Consider the following 18,320-nt stretch of genomic DNA (forward strand, 5'->3'; position numbering starts at 1 on the left):
TTGGTGCCAGGGACAATAGTAAAACAGCCAGTGCAGAAAGCAGAGCCTGTGCGCTCTCATACCATGTGAACAACAACAACAACAAAGAAGTTACGTAAAATACAAGGCTCTCTGTTTAGTAACCTACACTCTTGGCTTATGGTCTTTTCTGTGAATTCTTTTCATTGCATCTTCAAGAACTTGAACCTTGCCCATCCCCCTTGCTTCACCAATCCCCCAGCGAGACAGAAAAAAAGACCTTCTTGGCCTCTGACCCATCTTGTCCTTGGGATTATCCAAGGACTATCCAATTCCCCTGGGAGGTTTACTGTGTGGAATGAAAGCAATTAAGGAGCCAAATAAAAGAATTAATTGCATGTGAGAATGTGGACTTGGATGGGAAGATGTTTAAATGAGCTTTGAAAGAAACAGGCCGCCAAGAGTGATTTTCTAATCAAAGGGGAATAAAAAGATTCAATCTCTATTTCACTCTAATCCAGAAAACATGTCTTCATGGTGAAGTGGTCTTAAAATGGACTCACCAGGCGAAGCAGAAAAAATGTCCAACTGTACAACATGAGAGTGGTAAATGAGTCAAGATGCTGAGGGACGCAGAGAATGCCTGCAAAGGAAGTAAAGGAAGAACTTTGTTTTATTTTATGTTTGAAGAAGTATTTGTGTTCCAGAAGAAATATGCCTGATTTGTATAGAAGTACTGGGGATCATTCATTGGAACACCAGGACATTGGGGGAGGGAATCTTCCAAGTTTCTTATCATGAGGACAATAGTCTCTTGTACAAAATGTAGATATCTTGGAAACATCCACCCTTCTCCTTTCTAGAAGGGATGGTATCAGCGATGTTGGAAACAGATGTTGATGTGGACCAGCAGATGTTCCCTTCAGATAACTTTGCCTCCAAGAATTCTTACATGAAGTTAAACAGACACCACATTTCAAAACAGTCAAGTGTCGAGAGTTCAACTTTTCTTACTAGCTCCCCAACATCACACTGAATTACTTGGGGACTTTACTTGATGCTATTTCTCAGGTCTTTGAGTTATATTGCCCACACAGGTCTAAAAACAGGACTTCTTATCCAAGCCTACAAGAAGCCTCTCATGGTCTAATGGTCATGATTAGCACAACATAGAAAGGGGCAGTAAAAATGCACCAAGTCCCCATTCCCAAGAGCTATTTGTTTTGTACCCATTACTCATGTCTAATATGCTGAGCTTTACATTTCCAGGAAATGGAGAAGGTGCTAAAGCTAGTTTGATTTTCTTTTTTGCAGAGGTGACAGACAGGAAACTGACTATGGAAGAAGAGGAAGCCAAGAGGATAGCAGAGATGGGAAAGCCAGTATTGGGTGAACACCCCAAACTAGAGGTCATCATTGAAGAGTCCTATGAGTTCAAGGTCAGGCCATCAGTGAAGTCTAATTCAATAATAGATTAATCAGGAGGGGGGCAGAAGTCCTGGGGTTCTGCTCCAGTTTCGCCCCTGAATATGTGAAGTCAAAGTTGAACAAATCACATACCCACCCCAGGTCTCTTTTTTCCCCATTTGTAACCTGGAACAAACAGTGCTAGAAATATTGTGAGGAAAAAACAATAAAGAATATGGAATAAATGACTAGAAAGACCATAGATGTATCTTTACAATTGTTTAATTGTATTTTTTTAAACAAAGATACTAAAATTCAGTAATGTAGGGCAAGGTTTATTGACATCAGACCCTATTCTCTATTGTATCACTCTAAATATCCAATGTCAGGAGACATAAACAAAAAAACCAAAAAGGCAAGTAGAGGGTTGTCCCAGAGAATATGAACCAAGGTTGCTCCATTCATAATTTCCAGAACCCCAGAATGCAGGGCATCTTTCATTCCTTTGAAGCAGCAGGCTCCTCCTTGGTTCTGGGCACTTAACCTCATGATTCCAAGTTTTCTTTCCTTGACAGACTACAGTGGACAAACTGATCAGGAAGACAAACCTGGCCTTGGTCGTGGGGACGCACTCCTGGAGGGACCAGTTCATGGAGGCCATCACTGTCAGCGCAGGTAAGAAGAGTCTCCAAATGGCCTTTCTGGGAGAAGCAGGCAACCCATGAGAAGCAAGAACATGGCACCATCAGTGGCTCACCGGTTTCTGGGGTGGGCCCTGCATCCCATCTTCCCAGTCCTGGTCCTGGGTATTCAACTGTTTCACTGGGTCACATTGGAAGAGGATTATGGGGAACTAAAAGAGTACGATTATGTCTGGCCTCAAATCCTGGTCCTCCCACATGAACCAGAGCAAGTATCCTCTCTGCCCTCAATGTTTCCTTCCAAAAGGGAACTATCACTACATTTCTCAGAAAAGTAGAAAGGTACAAAGTCAGGTACAAAACAAGTACACCATAAATTGTCATTTCCATCATTCCTTCTTCTCATTAACTTGTTCTCCCTTTTCTATAAAATGAGGGACATTTCTGATTCAGCAAGATAGGGATCAAGATTTTTCAAAATGCTTTACATTGACTCTAACAAATCTCCACCTGGATAATTCCAAACTTCTACCTTGGCATTTACTGACAGATATCTCTGCAGTGATCCACAGCCTAGCCAGAAGTCCCAGAAGCCTACAGATGCACTAAAATGGACAGTCTCCCAACCACCCCATATTGCCTCTCAGCATCACTGAGGCCTCTTTGTACTGCTGAGCACTACTGGCCTTGTCTTTTTTCAGGAGGTTTTGTTGTCATAGCAACCCACAGGGTCACATCCCCAAGGCCCCAGAGTCAGAGCAAAAGTACAGCCAAGAAGAACGGTTTGCTGCTGCTGCTGCCCTACTTTCACGTTGATCCTTCCATTGCCCCCTCTGATGACCTGACAGTACCCCTCAAGAGACAGTAAACAGAATGTAGTCCACATAATCTACCCTTCTCCTTTTACCAATGCAGGAACCGAGGTTCAAAAACAACAGATAATGCACCCTAGTTACAGATTTTCTTTATGGCAGAGCTGGAATTAGAACCCTGATCCTGACTGCTGCTCTTTAGAAAACCAGCTTCTACCCATTATGCCAAAACTTAACCGGTTGCCCTTAACCAGGATCTGGGATGCAAGAGCATATCCTCTTCTGAGATGCTCAGTGAGCTACTCTGCTCATGTTTCCTGGCAAGGACAATGGGGGCCCATCCCTATTCTGTCCCATGGGGTATTTGGAAAATGGTAGTGGCTCTCTGGTATACCTGCATGACCTGGAATGACAGCCGTCCATCTGAGGATGGATAATGACCAAACTTACGATGCTTATCACAGCAGCCAGTCCAGATAATTCGAGAGGAGCCACACTGGCATCCAGTGAAGATGAGCACACAGCCCATTTTGTTTTCTGTGCCTAGGAAATCAGTGCAGCCCGCTCCTCCTCCTTTCCTCCTCTGCCCTGGCCTTGTCCTTCTCATGTTCTCCCACCTGTTAATCTCTTTGTCTCTTCTCTTCCCTGTTCCCTTGCTCTTTCTCCCAGTCTCACTTTATGCCCTGCATCCAAACTGACAATCAAATGACCAAATTGTTTCCCATCTCCTAGCTGTTTTCTGATGCCCACACCCTGTGTCTCACCAGAAGCCCAGACAGCTGGAGACCCCCTCTGGTCAATGAGGCCTGTAGTGTGGGAAGGACTTGGTTTTCCATGAATGAAGCTCTGATCTCACTCACTGTCCTTTCTTGGTCCTGTTTATCTTGTCTCCAGCAGGGGATGAGGATGAGGATGAATCAGGGGAGGAGAGACTGCCATCTTGCTTTGATTACGTCATGCACTTCCTGACGGTCTTCTGGAAGGTGCTGTTTGCCTGTGTGCCCCCCACAGAGTACTGCCATGGCTGGGCCTGCTTCGTTGTCTCCATCCTCATCATTGGCATGCTCACTGCCATCATTGGGGACTTGGCCTCCCACTTCGGCTGCACGATTGGTCTCAAGGATTCAGTCACAGCTGTTGTCTTCGTGGCATTTGGCACCTCCGTGCCAGGTGAGAGAGTCTTCAATGAGAATTACCTGGTTCACATGACCCCTGTGCTCTGCCTCATCTTCTGTCATCTCAGATCTGAGCTTAACAGAGCCTCTGCTCCAACAATGCACAAAATTCAATCAAAGGGATAAATGATGATATTAATAAGGAAGGATATCTTTTGAGCACTTTTGATGTGGCAGGCACTATGTATGCTTAAAAAAATCTACATTTCTGCAATGCTCACCAAAACCTTATTAAATAGGGAAAGTTATTATCCCCACATGACAGATGAAGAAACTGAGGTCTACAGAGGTTAAGCTACCTGCCTAAGTAAGTGGCCCAAATTTTTTAATCTCTACATTACATTAATAGGGCACCATCAATGTAATCCAAAGAATGTAGACACTGTTCTTCAATTTACCCCTGATAGTCTCTGAGAGACTAAAGATCAACCTGCCTAAAAATGTCACAACAGAAATACCCACAAGCATTTTTGGCCTCTTCTGTTTGTAAGGACACCTGTGAATACAAAGTGCTTCCTAGCAGGACAGGCAGAGGAAGCTTAGTGAGATTTGTCCTTTCATTTGATGAATTACATACTATTTATTTTCTTCGAAATACCCAAAGACTAACAGGAGTAGATGTCATTAATTCATTTATTAGACAACTATTTACTGAGCTCCTATTGTGCCTGATACAGTATAGTGTTAGTTGCTGGGACTGTTATAAGAGACACGACAGATGTTGTTTTAGTTAACTTTTTTTGCTGCTGTGACTAAAAGATCTGACCAGTACAATTGTAGAGGGAAAAAAGTTTATTTAGGGGCTCATGGTTTCAGAGATCTCAGTTCATAGACAGCTGGCTCCATTCCTTGGGGCTCCAGATGAGGCAGAACAACATGGCAGAAGAGTGTGGTGGAGGGAAGTGGCTGGCATGATGATCAGGAAGCAGAAGGAGACTCCACTCACCAATACAAATCTACACCCAAAGCCACGCCCCCAATGCCCACCTCCTCCAGCCACACCCCACTGGCCTCCAGTTACCATTCAGTTACTCCCATAGGGGATTAATTCGCTGATTGGGTTAAGGCTCTTGAAACGTAATCATTACCCCTCCAATTCCTCTCGCGTTGTCTCACTCATGAGATTTTGGGGGACATCTCACACACAAACCATAACAGATGTGTTTCCTTTTCCAACCCAAGTTTATAATCCAGGTAAAGGAGACTACATTCAAATGCTCTGATTAAACTCATCTCAATAAGTGCTATCAAGAGAAAGATATAAACCAGGGAGACTTGGGCTAGGCTGGGGTCAGGGATGGCTTCCAAGGGAAATCATCTGGAAGCTGAGCCTGAATGAGAAGCAGGAGTTAAGAGGTACAGAGGGATGTCTTATGCCAGGAGCTTCACACGATTTAGTTGGAGCCTCCAGGATATCCAAACCCTGAACTCTTGTCAGTTTCAACTGCCTTAGGAAGAAGCAGAGGACACCTTCCTATGCAAGGGTGAGGCTGAATCTCACTGGGCAGAAATCTGCCAGCTGGACCAAAGGAAACCTTCTCTGCACCAAGAAACCTTACCCTCCTGGAAGAGTAACTGACTCTACGTCACACTTTGGGAAAACCTCTTCCCCAAACCCACAGACGGTGGGATTACTAGTAATGCAAGAGGTTTGGCTCTCATGGAAATAAATCGAGTGATAAGGAATTAGAGCTGGGCATGATGGTGCACGCCTGTAATCCCAGCAGCTCAGAAGGGTGAGGCAAGAGGATCATAAGTTCAAAGCCAGCCTCAGCAACTTAGTAAGATCCTAGGCAACTTAGCAAGGCACTGTCTCAAAATAAAAAAATAAAATAAAAGGGCTGGGGATGTGGCTCAGTGGTTAAGCACCCCTAGGTTCAATTCTTGGCAGCAAAAAGTAAAAAGAAAGAAAGAAAAGAAGGAAGGAGGGAAGGAAGGAAGGAAGGAAGGAAGGAAGGAAGGAAGGAAGGAAGGAAGGAAGGAAGGAAGGAAGGAAGGAAGGAAGGAAGGAAGGAAGGAATTCGATACAGGCAAGGTTTAGTGTATGAAATGTCCTGTGATCACTGTTCTCCAGGCAATAAGACCTAAACCATCAGAGGAAAAGGAGCAGGTATGGGGGGAAGAACAGATGTGGGAAGAAATAACAGAGGATCAAGTGCAAGTCATGGGCAAGAAAGGGCAAGAGGTTTTCTCCAGGATATCTGAGAGGACAAATCAGCCAAGGAGGCATCTTGAGTCACTTCCAAGTCCTGGCAATTGGTCCAGAAAACAACGGACAGCATTTGGAGCATTGGGAAGATTATGCTGTGGTCCACACATCTGATTGCCTGACTTTGGCTGATGCTCTTTGGCTGAAGGTCAATGGTATGGATCTTACATGAAGGTCAAGTTTCTTGTTAACTTCCCTTGTGCCCTTGGATAGGTCCTTGGCCCCTATTTCCCTTACCTGCAAAATAAAAGTAATGGGCTAGATGTCCCTGGCGATCCTCCCTGGGCCTACAACCTGTGCCAAGATCCGAAGTCGAACATCCTCCAAGTCTTTGTGATCCATGTACTAAGAGCAAAGACAGAGCCCCATCCTCCTTGAGTCCACAGCTCACCTGCTTGTCCTTGGTGCCTGAAATTCAATGCCCACCCCTGAGCTTAGAGGCATCGCTCAGACAATTACAATCAGACATCTACTTTAAGCAGCTTCCTGGGATATCAAAGTTCTCTGGAAAGACATTCTAAAATAGCAATGAAGAAGTAATCAAAGGAGATTACTTCTCCAATAAACCCATTTGGTAACTGTCAGGACTGGGTAGCTCTTAGTAATCTTTGGGATTCTTGAAATGAGGAATAGGAAGCCCAGATCAGTAGTGGGACTTGCCCAAGGCCACACAGCCCATGAAGGGCAGAACTGGCAGTGGCCCCTTAGCTCTTGATGCCCAGTTGCCTTTGGGCATACTTGAAGAAGGGCTCCCACCAGCTCCTGTTTGTCTGTGTTCTTTTCCAGATACATTCGCCAGCAAAGCTGCGGCCCTCCAGGACGTGTACGCGGACGCCTCCATTGGCAACGTTACCGGCAGCAATGCCGTCAATGTCTTCCTGGGTATTGGCCTGGCCTGGTCCGTGGCCGCCATCTACTGGGCCCTGCAGGGACAGGAGTTCCACGTGTCCGCAGGCACGCTGGCCTTCTCCGTCACCCTTTTCACCATCTTTGCATTTGTCTGCATCAGTGTGCTCTTGTACCGGCGGCGGCCCCACCTCGGTGGGGAGCTGGGTGGCCCCCGCAGCTGCAAGCTTGCCACGACGTGGCTCTTTGTGAGCCTGTGGCTCCTCTACATACTCTTTGCCACACTGGAGGCCTACTGCTACATCAAGGGGTTCTGAGCCACAGAACAAGGCCTCCGGCAGGGTGGGCCAAGGACTTCTTCCAAGAGAAGGGCACTTTCCCAGCAGTGACCTTTCCAGGCTGAGCAGCCCTGCAGAGGCAGCATCGGGACCCGAGCCCCAGGAACTTCACCTGACCTAGGCCCTGGCAGTGCACCGAAAGGGCAAAGTCTTCATCACATAGAACGGAGGAGACACCCACTTTCCAAAGTATTTAATTAAATACAAACCAACAACAGCAACAAATCCACCTCTGTCTGCTCACTTCCACTCATGTCCCTGACCCACAGCCAAGGTCAGACCCTGTCTCCTTCTTCTATTCCACCTCCCGATTATTCCTTTGCCTCTAGTTTCTTTGGGGACAGGTTTTCTCCTGTCTATCCACAGGGATACATCACGATTCTCTCATCCAGCTGGTGAGGCGTGAATCACACCATGTGGCTGGTCTGGGGTTCTCTTTTCTTGGTAATCATTATTGTGGCTGTTTTTGTTTTTCCATCGGAATTTGCTTATTATTTTGTCTTGTCTTTTCTTTCTGAAGTTAGTGACAAAGTGTCGTGAAAGAATCCCAGGTCTCAGTCAACAGGTGGAGGCATGAATTTTCAGACACGCGCCCTCCTGCTTTCACAGGGTCACAGCTGTTTCTCGGCTCCAGGGAGGTCCTGTCCCCCATCTCCTTTTCTCTCTGAGTGGTTTGGAGGACTGGTGGAAATGAGCTCACACACCAACCTGCAGAGCTGGTGGGGCTTTATCTGCTTGCATTGAAATCAAATCAAAACCAAAAAGCAATTGTCCTCTTCCCTGTCCATGCCTTTCCGCTTCTATGTCTTTCACTGTGTCCATGTCTGTGTGTGTATCCTCCTGCAAGAAAACCCACCAAGTGGGTGATATGGAACAAAAATAGAAATCGTACATGATGACAAAGGGCAGCTGAGAAAACCCAAGGGGCACATGGCTTCTGGAACATCTCTGACTTTGTGTCTGAAGCAGGAGAGGAGAGGTGTCCAACCAATGAGATCTTTAAAGAAAAAGACACTATGTAAAATGTCAGCCTTCTGAGACACGTCAGCCACACCAGCCCCTCACTTCCTAACGTGCCGTAAGAACAGGGCTGCCTAGATTCCTTCACGGGATGTAAGTTTGAGGGTTATAAGACAGCAAGGGGCCCCGTTCACCTCTCCTGGCCCTCAAGCCACCTTTGAAAACATTTTCACAAGATAGGAACTGGAATTCCTCATTTCTCCCATGTTCCTGCTTGTTTTTTAAAACCTCATGAAGGTTTTTCCAGCCTGGGGGGTATATCTTTCCCCCTAAGAGGAGTCTTTCTCTCCATAATCTCATGGAGCCTGAGTTTATAGAAAAAGAGATTGACATGCCCTAAGGACCTTTTCCTGATAACTTTTGGAAGGACCTGGCTTTAAAAACACATACACACAAATGAACACACATACAACATCACCACAAAACTGCCCACAGATCTTAGGCTTTCTGCATTGACATAAATACATTTTCTAAAGGGGGGGATAAATTAAAAAAAAAAAAAAAACACCTGTTTAATTTTAAACACTTTTTTAAGAAAAAATAAATAAAAAAAGAAACAGTGCTCATGTCATAAGCTGTGTTGACAGTTGCCAGTGGAAATGTTGGGTTGGTTTAAAAAAAAAATAAAAGCTCTACTTATATCTCTACATATAGTTTGCTTCTCTGTGTTTCTTCATCCTGGGTTTGTTCTGAAGCAGGTGCCATTGAGGTGAGGTGAAGGTGTCATTTCCCATCACATTCAGGTGCCAAAGTGCCAGACATGGTATTTTTTAAATACAAACATTTTAGGGAAATACCAACTGTTACAACCTGGACTTTAAGAAGCTGGAGGACATAGGTAGCAAGGACTATGGAGATAGAGGGGAAGGCCCAGAGGAGAAGGATTCCAGTTAGGAAACCAGGGCTCCATCTTTGTTTCCAGGAGACATATACTCCACATTCATTCACTCACCATCCATTCAGCCAAAGGACTTTGGACGCACTCCACGCAGTGGGCTACAAAGATGTCTGACCACAAGAAACTCACAATCTAGAGGGAGAAGTAAAACTTCTTTTTAATGAAGGTCGCTTTGGTTAGAAGAAGCAGAAACCCATTAAAATAGTTCAGAGAAATGAAGGGTCAATGTGATCCTGTGGAACGCAAGGCAGGAGCACAGCCAGGCCTCAGGGGCCTGAAAGCCCTCAGGAACACAGGCAACCCACCCCCCCGAAAAACAACACGGTTCCCGTCCTCTCCCTCTGCCTCACAACGAGCTTCCTGTGTTACTTGTCTTACACACAGTCCAGCTCAGTCAACAACCCTGACGCCATTTTATGACCTCACTGCTTCACTCCCACAGCGAACTGGAACTTCCCTTTTCCTCATCTGAGCACAAATTCTCAATTAGGAGAATATAACTAATTCCCAGAAGTCCATCTCCAGAAGGGAGAAATCTTTGTAGGAGGCTGTCATGGTGGTTGGGCCTTGAGTTTCCATTCACAACATGACTGTTGTGCATTGAATTTCCATTCCCGGTCCAAATGACTCAGGTAAGGAGAGGAGGATTGGGGATCGCTGTTGCCCTTTCCAAAAGCCACAGAATGGGAAAGAGCTTATGAGGCTTGTGCACACTAAGGTACAAAGGAAAATGGCAGTTCTACGCCATGAAGACTCCAAGAGGAGTGTGCCCTCAGTGCTGTGGGGACACACTGGAAAGAAACACTAACTCAGCCTGGAGGAGCTGGGAAAGGCTTCACAGGAAATAGCGCTGAGGAAGGACATGTAGAGACTGACTCTGGTGAGAGGGCTTGGTATGGACGGACAGACATGAAAGGAACAGTGTGCTCAAAGGCACAGGACGGAACAGAATATGCTGTGGACACAGAGTGACCAGAGTTGCTGGGGGCAGAGTAAATGTAGGTTGTCCTAACTGTGGCCCGCTGCACATCTGAGAAAGTTTTAGGCCCAGCAGTGGTTATTAGTTTGTGATGAAGGCTCTTTTCTATTTTTTTTCTCTGGATTGAGAGTTTTTAGCCTTTGCCTGGATTTAAACTTCTGGCCAAAAATGGGATCGAAAAAACTGCATCAAGAACCCAAGTCCTACTATGGAAGCGATAACCTGGGGACAACAGGATCTGTAAGTAATCAGCACTGAAAAAGTGGGCAGGGAGAAGGTCTTGGTTTTTGCCCGCCACCAAGTTGAAAATGAATAAAACCTTGGAGCCAATTAAATGGTAGATGCAAAATCATGAAATCCATTTGTGCCCATCTCTTGGTTTTTTTTTTTTTTTTTTTTTTTTTTGGAGTCCTTTCTGGATTATCCAGATGCTGGGCTTTGTCAAGAGAGAAGCTGGGATAAACCACAGTGAGCAGGGAGGATGACTGAAAGGAGCAGCCCAGGAACCTGAGACTGCTCACTGAACACCGTGGATGGCGGCGCCAGTCTAGATGCCACCAGCTTCCACAGTGTCTTCAACTCTGTGGTCTCCAGTCAACCCTTCCCCTCTTCAGTCGCACTCACAGAGGACCGCTGTAGTCAATTGCTTCCAGTTTTAACATTGGGATTCTAGAATATATACAAAACCTGTGTGTGTGTGTGTGTGTGTGTGTGTGTGTGTGTGTGCGTGCACACGCGCACGCACATGTGCACAAGCACACGCACACCAAGTGCCTGACTACCTTGGTTGACACAGCAGTGCATGCAGCCCTTTGGATGCCCTTTGGATGTGTTCAGCGTGCAGAAGGCATGCCAGCCATGCACACGTGTTCATTTTCAGCACACTTTGCTGAATGAGCCACACCATCCCCACCCCTGTGCCTCACTTATTTCCAGGGCACTGTTAGCTAGTATACTAAGTCAACTCCAATATTTAGGTGGCTTAGCTAAATGAAAGTTTATTTCTCCCTCATGTGATAATCCAATGAGGATGGCTTTCCATCAGCAGGTGGCTTTCTTCCACAGGATGATTCAGGGACTTGGTTTCCTCTCATTTTGTAACTCTGCCAGCCTCTGGAGCCTTGGAGTCTTCTTCATTCAGCAGCAGATGGGAAGAAAATTAGAGACGGTGCATACACTCCTACCTTGGCTCTGAAGTAATGCTCATCACTTTTGCTCATATTCTATGAGCAAAATAATTTGTTTTAACCAACCCAAATGCCAAGGAGACTGAGAAGCATAGTCCTTAGCTGGGCAGCCACTTGCCAATGACCAAACTGTGTCATGAAAGGATGAACTGCTTATGAATGTTTGCCCCACCCACAATCACTTTGTGACTAAGGAAAGATATTTTAATATCGATGGCCAAGAGAAATCTGACCTATGTCTATGTGGTTTCCAAAAACCTTTCATAAGACAGGCACAGTGGCACAGGCCTATAATCTCAGAAGTCTGGGAAGCTGAGGCAGGAGGATCACGAGTTCAAAGTCAGCCTCAATAACTTAGAAAGGACTGAAGCTACTCGGCAAGACCCTAGCTCTCTATAAGATATAAAAAAGGACTAGGGATGTGGCTCAGTGGTTCATCGCTCCTGAGTTCAATCCCCGGGACCAAAAAAACAAAACAAAACAAAAAAATTCCTTTTCATATACGTATGTTTGCATCTGATAAGAATCACAGCAGGCAGACATTGTTCTGGTTCTATCAATGAAGTTCTGAAAGTAAGGTGACTGCCCAGGAGCACAGATAGTAGACATCAGGCACCAACAGATCCTCTGCTTCCACATTTTGCCTACAGTGCTTGCCCCACGGTGTCACGTCCCCTTCCGGTAGGCATCAGAACAGAGAATGAGAGAAATACGGAATTTTGGAATGCTGGATGTAGCCAAAGAAGCCCACAGAGAGGCAGGCAGTATCCAAGGAGGAAAAGCAGAAACCAGCCAGCAACTGGTCCCCTCGTTGTCCTATGGCCCCCTTCTCCTCTGCTTTGTCTCCATCCTCACCAAGGAACTTCCCTAAGGGCACCTGGATGGATGGATGTACCAGTAAGAGCCGAGGGCAGACGGGACATCTCACTGATAAAATGATTTGGACTGAGGAACCCAATTACTGATCATTAACGAGGGAGTGTCATCTGGCCCCTGGGAAGGATGATTCAAAACACACCTTCTTGGGAAAGTGTATTAAAAAAATACTCCTAGAAAACTGCACTGGTCTGAATGACATGTGATACTGCATTTTCAGCAGGGAACAGGGAAAGAGAATACTCATCTATAATAAAATACCTCAGACTGAATACTTTATATTTCTAAAAAAGTTTGTTTAGCTCATAGTTCTGGAGGTCCAAGTCCATGGCACTTATATCTTTTCAGACTTCAGTGAGGGACTTGGGCATCACAAGATGGCCAAGAAATGGACGGGGAAACCCAGGGTCACTTTACCACCTAGCCACATCCCCAGCCCTTTTTATTTTTTATTTTGAGATAGGGTCTCACTAAGTTGCTGAGGCTGGCTTCAAACTTTCAATCCTCCTGCCTCAGTCTCCCAAGTTGCTGGGATTACAGGCATACACCACCATGACCTGCTTAGTTTCCTTTTTTGTGTAATAAGAATGGTTAAAATCTACTCTCTTTTAGCAAATTTCATGTATATCATACATTTTAACCAGTCATCATTGCTGCACATTAGCTATCCAGAAACTATTCATCAGGTAACTACCAAGTTTGTATCCTTTAGACAATGTCTCCCCATTTCCCTCACCCCAACCCCTGATGATTATCCTTTTGTTCTCTGTTTCATGAATTTGACTTGGGTGAATTCCACATATAAGTGAGATCATGTGGCATTTGTCTTTCTGTGCCTGGCATATTTCACTTATCATGTCTTCTAGATTCATCCACAATATACAAATGGCAGGATTTCCTTCTTTTGTTATATTCCATTTACATATGTACCACCATTTATCCATTCATCTGTCAACAGATGCTTGGGCTATCTCCATATTTGGGCTATTGCAAATAATGCTTCAATGAACATGGATACATAGATATCTCTTTGGGATACCGATTTCATTTTCAAATGGATTAATCTACTGATGAGATTAGAGCTCTCATGATTCAAGCACTCTCCAAAAACCCCACCTCAGGACATTGCTGTGTTGGTGACTATTATGGTTTGGATATAAGGGGTCCTCTCAAAGCTCCTTTATTAACGAAGAAATGATTGGATTATGAGAGCTATAACCTAATCAGTCATCTTAATTTAAATGGACTAACTGGGTGGTAAACTGTAGGTAGGTGGGGCATGGCTAGAGGAGGTGGGTCACTGGGGGCACTGGAAGGGTTCATTTCCTCTGCAACCCCTTCCCCCGGCCTCTGCAGCTTCCTAGCTGTCATTAATGGAAGAGCACTCCTCCCCCATACACTTCTACCTTGGACCCACAGCAAAACAGTCAGCCCACCATGGTCTAAACCTCTGAAATTGTGAGCTCAAAATAAACTTTTCCTTCCCTAAATCATTCTGGTTGGTTATTCTGGTCACAGTGACAAAAAAAAAAAAAAAAAAAAAAAAAAAAAGATGAATAAAACATAACTTGAAATAGGCATTATTCTTAAAAATCTAGAAAGAAGTTGACTCAAGGTAAACTATTCTGGTACCTCAAAATCCTTAGATTCTGGTATCTAATCTTAGTACTTTCTGCAGTATCCCAAGTTCTTACTTCTACCTAAGTGGAAACACAGTGGGAGCTGGTTGTCACTTTGCCATCTTTATTACAACTGCACATTACATCCGTGGAATGTTTTCCACACTATGTGGTAAATATTCATTCTCTTCCTATGATCTAATTAGGTCTTCATTCAATCAATTTCTCTTTTTGCGACTGTGGAGCAGCAGTTAACATATGGTGGCCAGCAGACTTGAAGTGTTTGATCCAAACAGTGCTTTTTTTTAAAACCTGGAATAGTAGTTAATATTTTGTATAAAATCTCGATTGGGGCTTCTCTGATCATACTGAGTGGTAATAATCCTTTGAGCTGATAAGTGGTCACCCCACATACACAGGGTCTACCCTCTCAGTTCCCCAGAGTTCCTATCCAACCCATCTCTCTCATTTCAGTGACCATCCTGGCCCTGCAGGCATTTGTGTATGACACCTGGAATCAAGGCATGTAGTATTGCATTTTGGCCCTTCACATGCTGGTGCTTGCCCCCAGCAGTCTGTGGGGTTTGAATCCTAAGTCTACCATTTTTATCCATTGTGAAATTTTAAACAAGTGATCACTTCCCTGAGTCTCATTTTTCTCAATCCAAAATTTTTGCAGTGTTGCAAAAATTAAATGAATCATCGTCAAGTCAATTACCATGGTGCATAGTATGGACATACCCTAGAAGTGTTAGACTTGGAAGTTAATATTTGGAGAGATGACCAATGGTCACCAGACTTCCAAGTCAGGCCAATCCCTGGGCATAGTGAAAAAGTAAGACAGACAACTTGGTATCAAAGAAAGAGTGACCCAGAGGGGCCCAAAAGGCCAGATCAGGTCTTGCATGCTAATAAGTAAGGCAGATAATGGTCTGCAGAAACAACTTGAGGACTTCAAGAAGGAAGGGAGGCCCTGGGAGAAGTTGAGGAATCTGTCCAAGGGCATTTCACAAGTGGCAGTGAATACCTAGGTCTACTAAGATCCAAGGTAACTGCCTACCACCTTCACATGCTCCTATTGGGTATAAAATGCAATCATTATTTACAAAAGAAAATAAAGACCATAATAGTATAATCTGTCTTGGGTTTCTCAGGACTGTCACAGTTTTAGCACTGATAGTCCTGTGTCCCAGGAAATCCCCCAGTCCTGGGAAACTGGGATTGTTGGTCATGCTCAAATGCTATGGTTCTTATAGAGTTACAGAGTGGTAGACTCCATGCATCCACCTTCTGCTATGTCATGCTATCATCTTTTCCAGTGATTCCATGTCCTTTTGCTTTTAACCAACATCTAAAACTGGACAAAGTTCTTTACTTGGTGGGATCACCAAAACCTTCATGTTTCTTGACATGTTGCTCAGTTTTTCATTGGTCAGTACTTGCAAGAAAGAGTTTGAAAATATACACTAAACAAATCCCCAGGTTTCAAACACAGTCCTTCTTACTCTCATTATGTAGCAGCAACCCAATTTCCCCCCAAGTAATTAGGACAATCACCCTACCCAATTCAGTGGTCCAAAATGGCTAGGGGCAAGCTCAGCTTCTTTTTCATCAGAACCATAACTATGGTTCTTGATGGATGCATTTATCCCTTGGATATTAGGACCTACAAACCTACTAAGCCCAAGACTTAGATACAGAAATCAAAAGTTTACAAGTGGTTTATTAGATGCAATAATGATCCTATCTCATTCCCCTGGATATCAAGAGCTATGAATCCTACGTAGAGGCGACAGCACTAGATATTAACACACGTAAGTTAGAACATATACAGTAAGATAGCACAATCACAAGGTGTTATCTCCTAACTTATGCTATAATTGAGTCTGCATCAGGCCATTCCACCCTGTGTCAAACCTTCTTTGAATAATGGAAAATGTGATAAGCCCAGCACCCCTGGTTAGAGATATGTTGTGAAACATACCATGGCAATGGATAAGACATGCTGAGTCCATAAGGGGATGGTAGCAGAAACACTCTGGGCAAGAGAGGCTAATCCATACCAAGAATATGGATACTCTGTGAAAGTCAACTTCTACCCCTTCCACAATGATAGGAGTGGTCCAGTGTAATTAACCTGACACCAGGTGACTAACTGGTCTTCCTGGGAGATATTGCCTTATCGATGGCTCATCTGTTGCTTCTGCTGTTAGCACCTCATACACTCTTCAGTGGCAATAGCCCAATGGAAACTTAATGAGGAGACACCTGTGTTGTTGATCCCAAGTACAGATGCCATTCCTTGCTGATCTTATACATGAATCCATTGAACAAGTGTCATAAAGAGAGAGGCCGGGCTGGGGATACAGCTCAGTCGGTAGAGTGCTTGCCTTGCAAGCACAGGCCCTGGGTTCGATCCCCAGCACCAAAAAAAAAAAAAAAAAAAAAAAAAAAAAAAAAAAAGAGAGAGAGAGAGAGAGAGGCCAACTAATATCCATAGCATAGAGTCCATCTGATTACTGAGAACATTGACCACCAGGGTTGCTGCTCTCTGGTAGGCATTTATGTGGGACACTAACATCCTCACACTCTGCACCTCATTACACGCCTCCCTCAAATTTCCTTGTGTCTTAGTCCATTTTCTGTTGCAATAACAGAATATCATAGATTGGGTAATTTATAAAGAAAAGAAGCTCATTTGTTATAGTTGTGGAAGCTGGGAAGTCCATTCTCAAGGGTGGTGAGAGTCTTCTCACTGGTGGGGATACTCTGCAGAGACCCAAAGTGGCACAAGGCATCATATGGTGAAGCACAGGTCTCTTTCTCTTCTTCTAGAGGCTCCATTCTCCTATCTCATCTAACCCTGATTACCTCCCAAAAGCGACACTTCCAAATACCATTAATATATGACTCAGGTTAAGATTTGACATGAGTTTTGGAGAGGACAAAACCACCTGCTCAGACAGCCTTCCAGGGTCTTCTTGACCTGATTGTCCTGGGTTGTCTGAATACCTTTTCTGTTTTATAATGGAATACTGCCATCTACATCCAATTTTATAATTTTGTTGGGTAAGGCACCCAGTTCTGCATGGATAAAGTCACATGTCACTTGGTTTCACTCCTTCCTCCCTAGTGTCCTATAACTCCTAATGGGATTGAGCGCTTAATTCATGCTACAACTTGGACCTGGTCCACATCTCTATCTTCACTGGGCCTCCAGGAAAGGAGGGGCTCCTTGAGAGTTTCCCGGGAGGACTGCCAGTTCTCCATGTGTGTATTTAAAGCTTAAATTTAGTTTTCCCCATCCTTCCTGTAGGATATCAGTGTTAGGATATCAGTGTTGGTCAGCTTTCCATTGCTCTGACAAAATACCTGAGAAAAACAACTTAAGAGGAAAGATTTATTTTTGGCTCTGTTTATTTCTGGACCTGTAGTGAGGCAGAACCTCATGGCAGGAGGGTGTTGCAAAGGAAACCTGCTCACCATGTGGGGTCCAGGAAGCAAAGAGACAGAGAAGGACATGCCCCCATTGACCTGCTTTCTCCAACTAGACCCCACCTCCTAAAATTTCCACCACCTCACAATAGCACCACCAGCTGGCACATGCACTTCCAACACACCAGCTTCAGGGGACATTTAAGATCCAAACCATAGCAATCACACAAAGAATCAGTGGCTCCACAATTTTGATGACACTGTTATTGCCCCAGTGACTAATGTCAGAACCACTTGATCTCCCAACACCTTGCCCTCTGTTTTATTCATGCCACCTTCAGTGATAATTTGGACACTCACAATGCCACCATCTTCCATGATCCTCCTGGGTGTCCCTGAACAAGGAAGTAATCTTTGAACTGCTCAAATACACAACCAGCCTAAACCTTGAGTCCCATCTTACGCGTTTGTTTCCTGGGGCCACTTCCAGCAACAGTCCTGAATTGGTCAGAATACCAAGAGAAATAAGTGGAGCGTGCAGAGTAGGGATACTCCAAAGGTATGGACAGAGCTGGAAACCCAGGGCTGGCAGCAATGGAGCTGCAATTAGCCCTAGGCACAAGCTGTGGGAGTGGAGAGTTTTCAGAATTGAGAAGAGTAGGGGAGGTAGGCTACTTAGAGAAGGGCAACACCTTTCAGTAGAAAACAGCTAGCCTAAGGCAGCCTCACAGGGAAGAACCAAGGGAATAGATACCCTGGCCCTCTTCCCCCCCTTCTCCCATCTCTTGCTGAACCCCTGGTCATCCAAAGGGCACAAGAACTCCGCTGGTGCAGTACATACAAGTTGACTTCCCAGGCAATGCAGAGAGTAGGTGTGGAAAGGGGAGAATGGATCTAGAGACACAGGCAGGAGATAACCG

The 18,320-nt window shown here is 44.7% G+C and overlaps 1 protein-coding gene across 9 annotated transcripts in view; it reads left to right on the top strand.

Moving 5' to 3' along the window:
- SLC8A3 (solute carrier family 8 member A3) overlaps positions 1–9,053 on the top strand; it is a 133,106-nt gene extending 124,053 nt beyond the window's left edge. For 7 of the 9 annotated variants that reach the window (XM_079127091.1, XM_079127092.1, XM_079127090.1 and 4 more), the window contains 4 exons: positions 1,273–1,397; positions 1,941–2,040; positions 3,713–3,988; positions 6,989–9,053. In XM_079127091.1, coding sequence (XP_078983217.1) covers positions 1,273–1,397; positions 1,941–2,040; positions 3,713–3,988; positions 6,989–7,365 — 878 coding nt within the window. In that variant the 3' untranslated portion in view covers positions 7,366–9,053. The remainder of the gene's footprint in view (positions 1–1,272; positions 1,398–1,940; positions 2,041–3,712; positions 3,989–6,988) is intronic. The other 2 variants (XM_079127094.1, XM_079127096.1) reach the window with 1 other exon arrangement.
- Positions 9,054–18,320: the final 9,267 nt, after the last annotated feature.

Source organism: Sciurus vulgaris, assembly GCF_902686455.1.
Source record: "Sciurus vulgaris genome assembly, chromosome: 2".
In the NCBI taxonomy this organism is placed as follows: domain Eukaryota; kingdom Metazoa; phylum Chordata; class Mammalia; order Rodentia; family Sciuridae; genus Sciurus; species Sciurus vulgaris.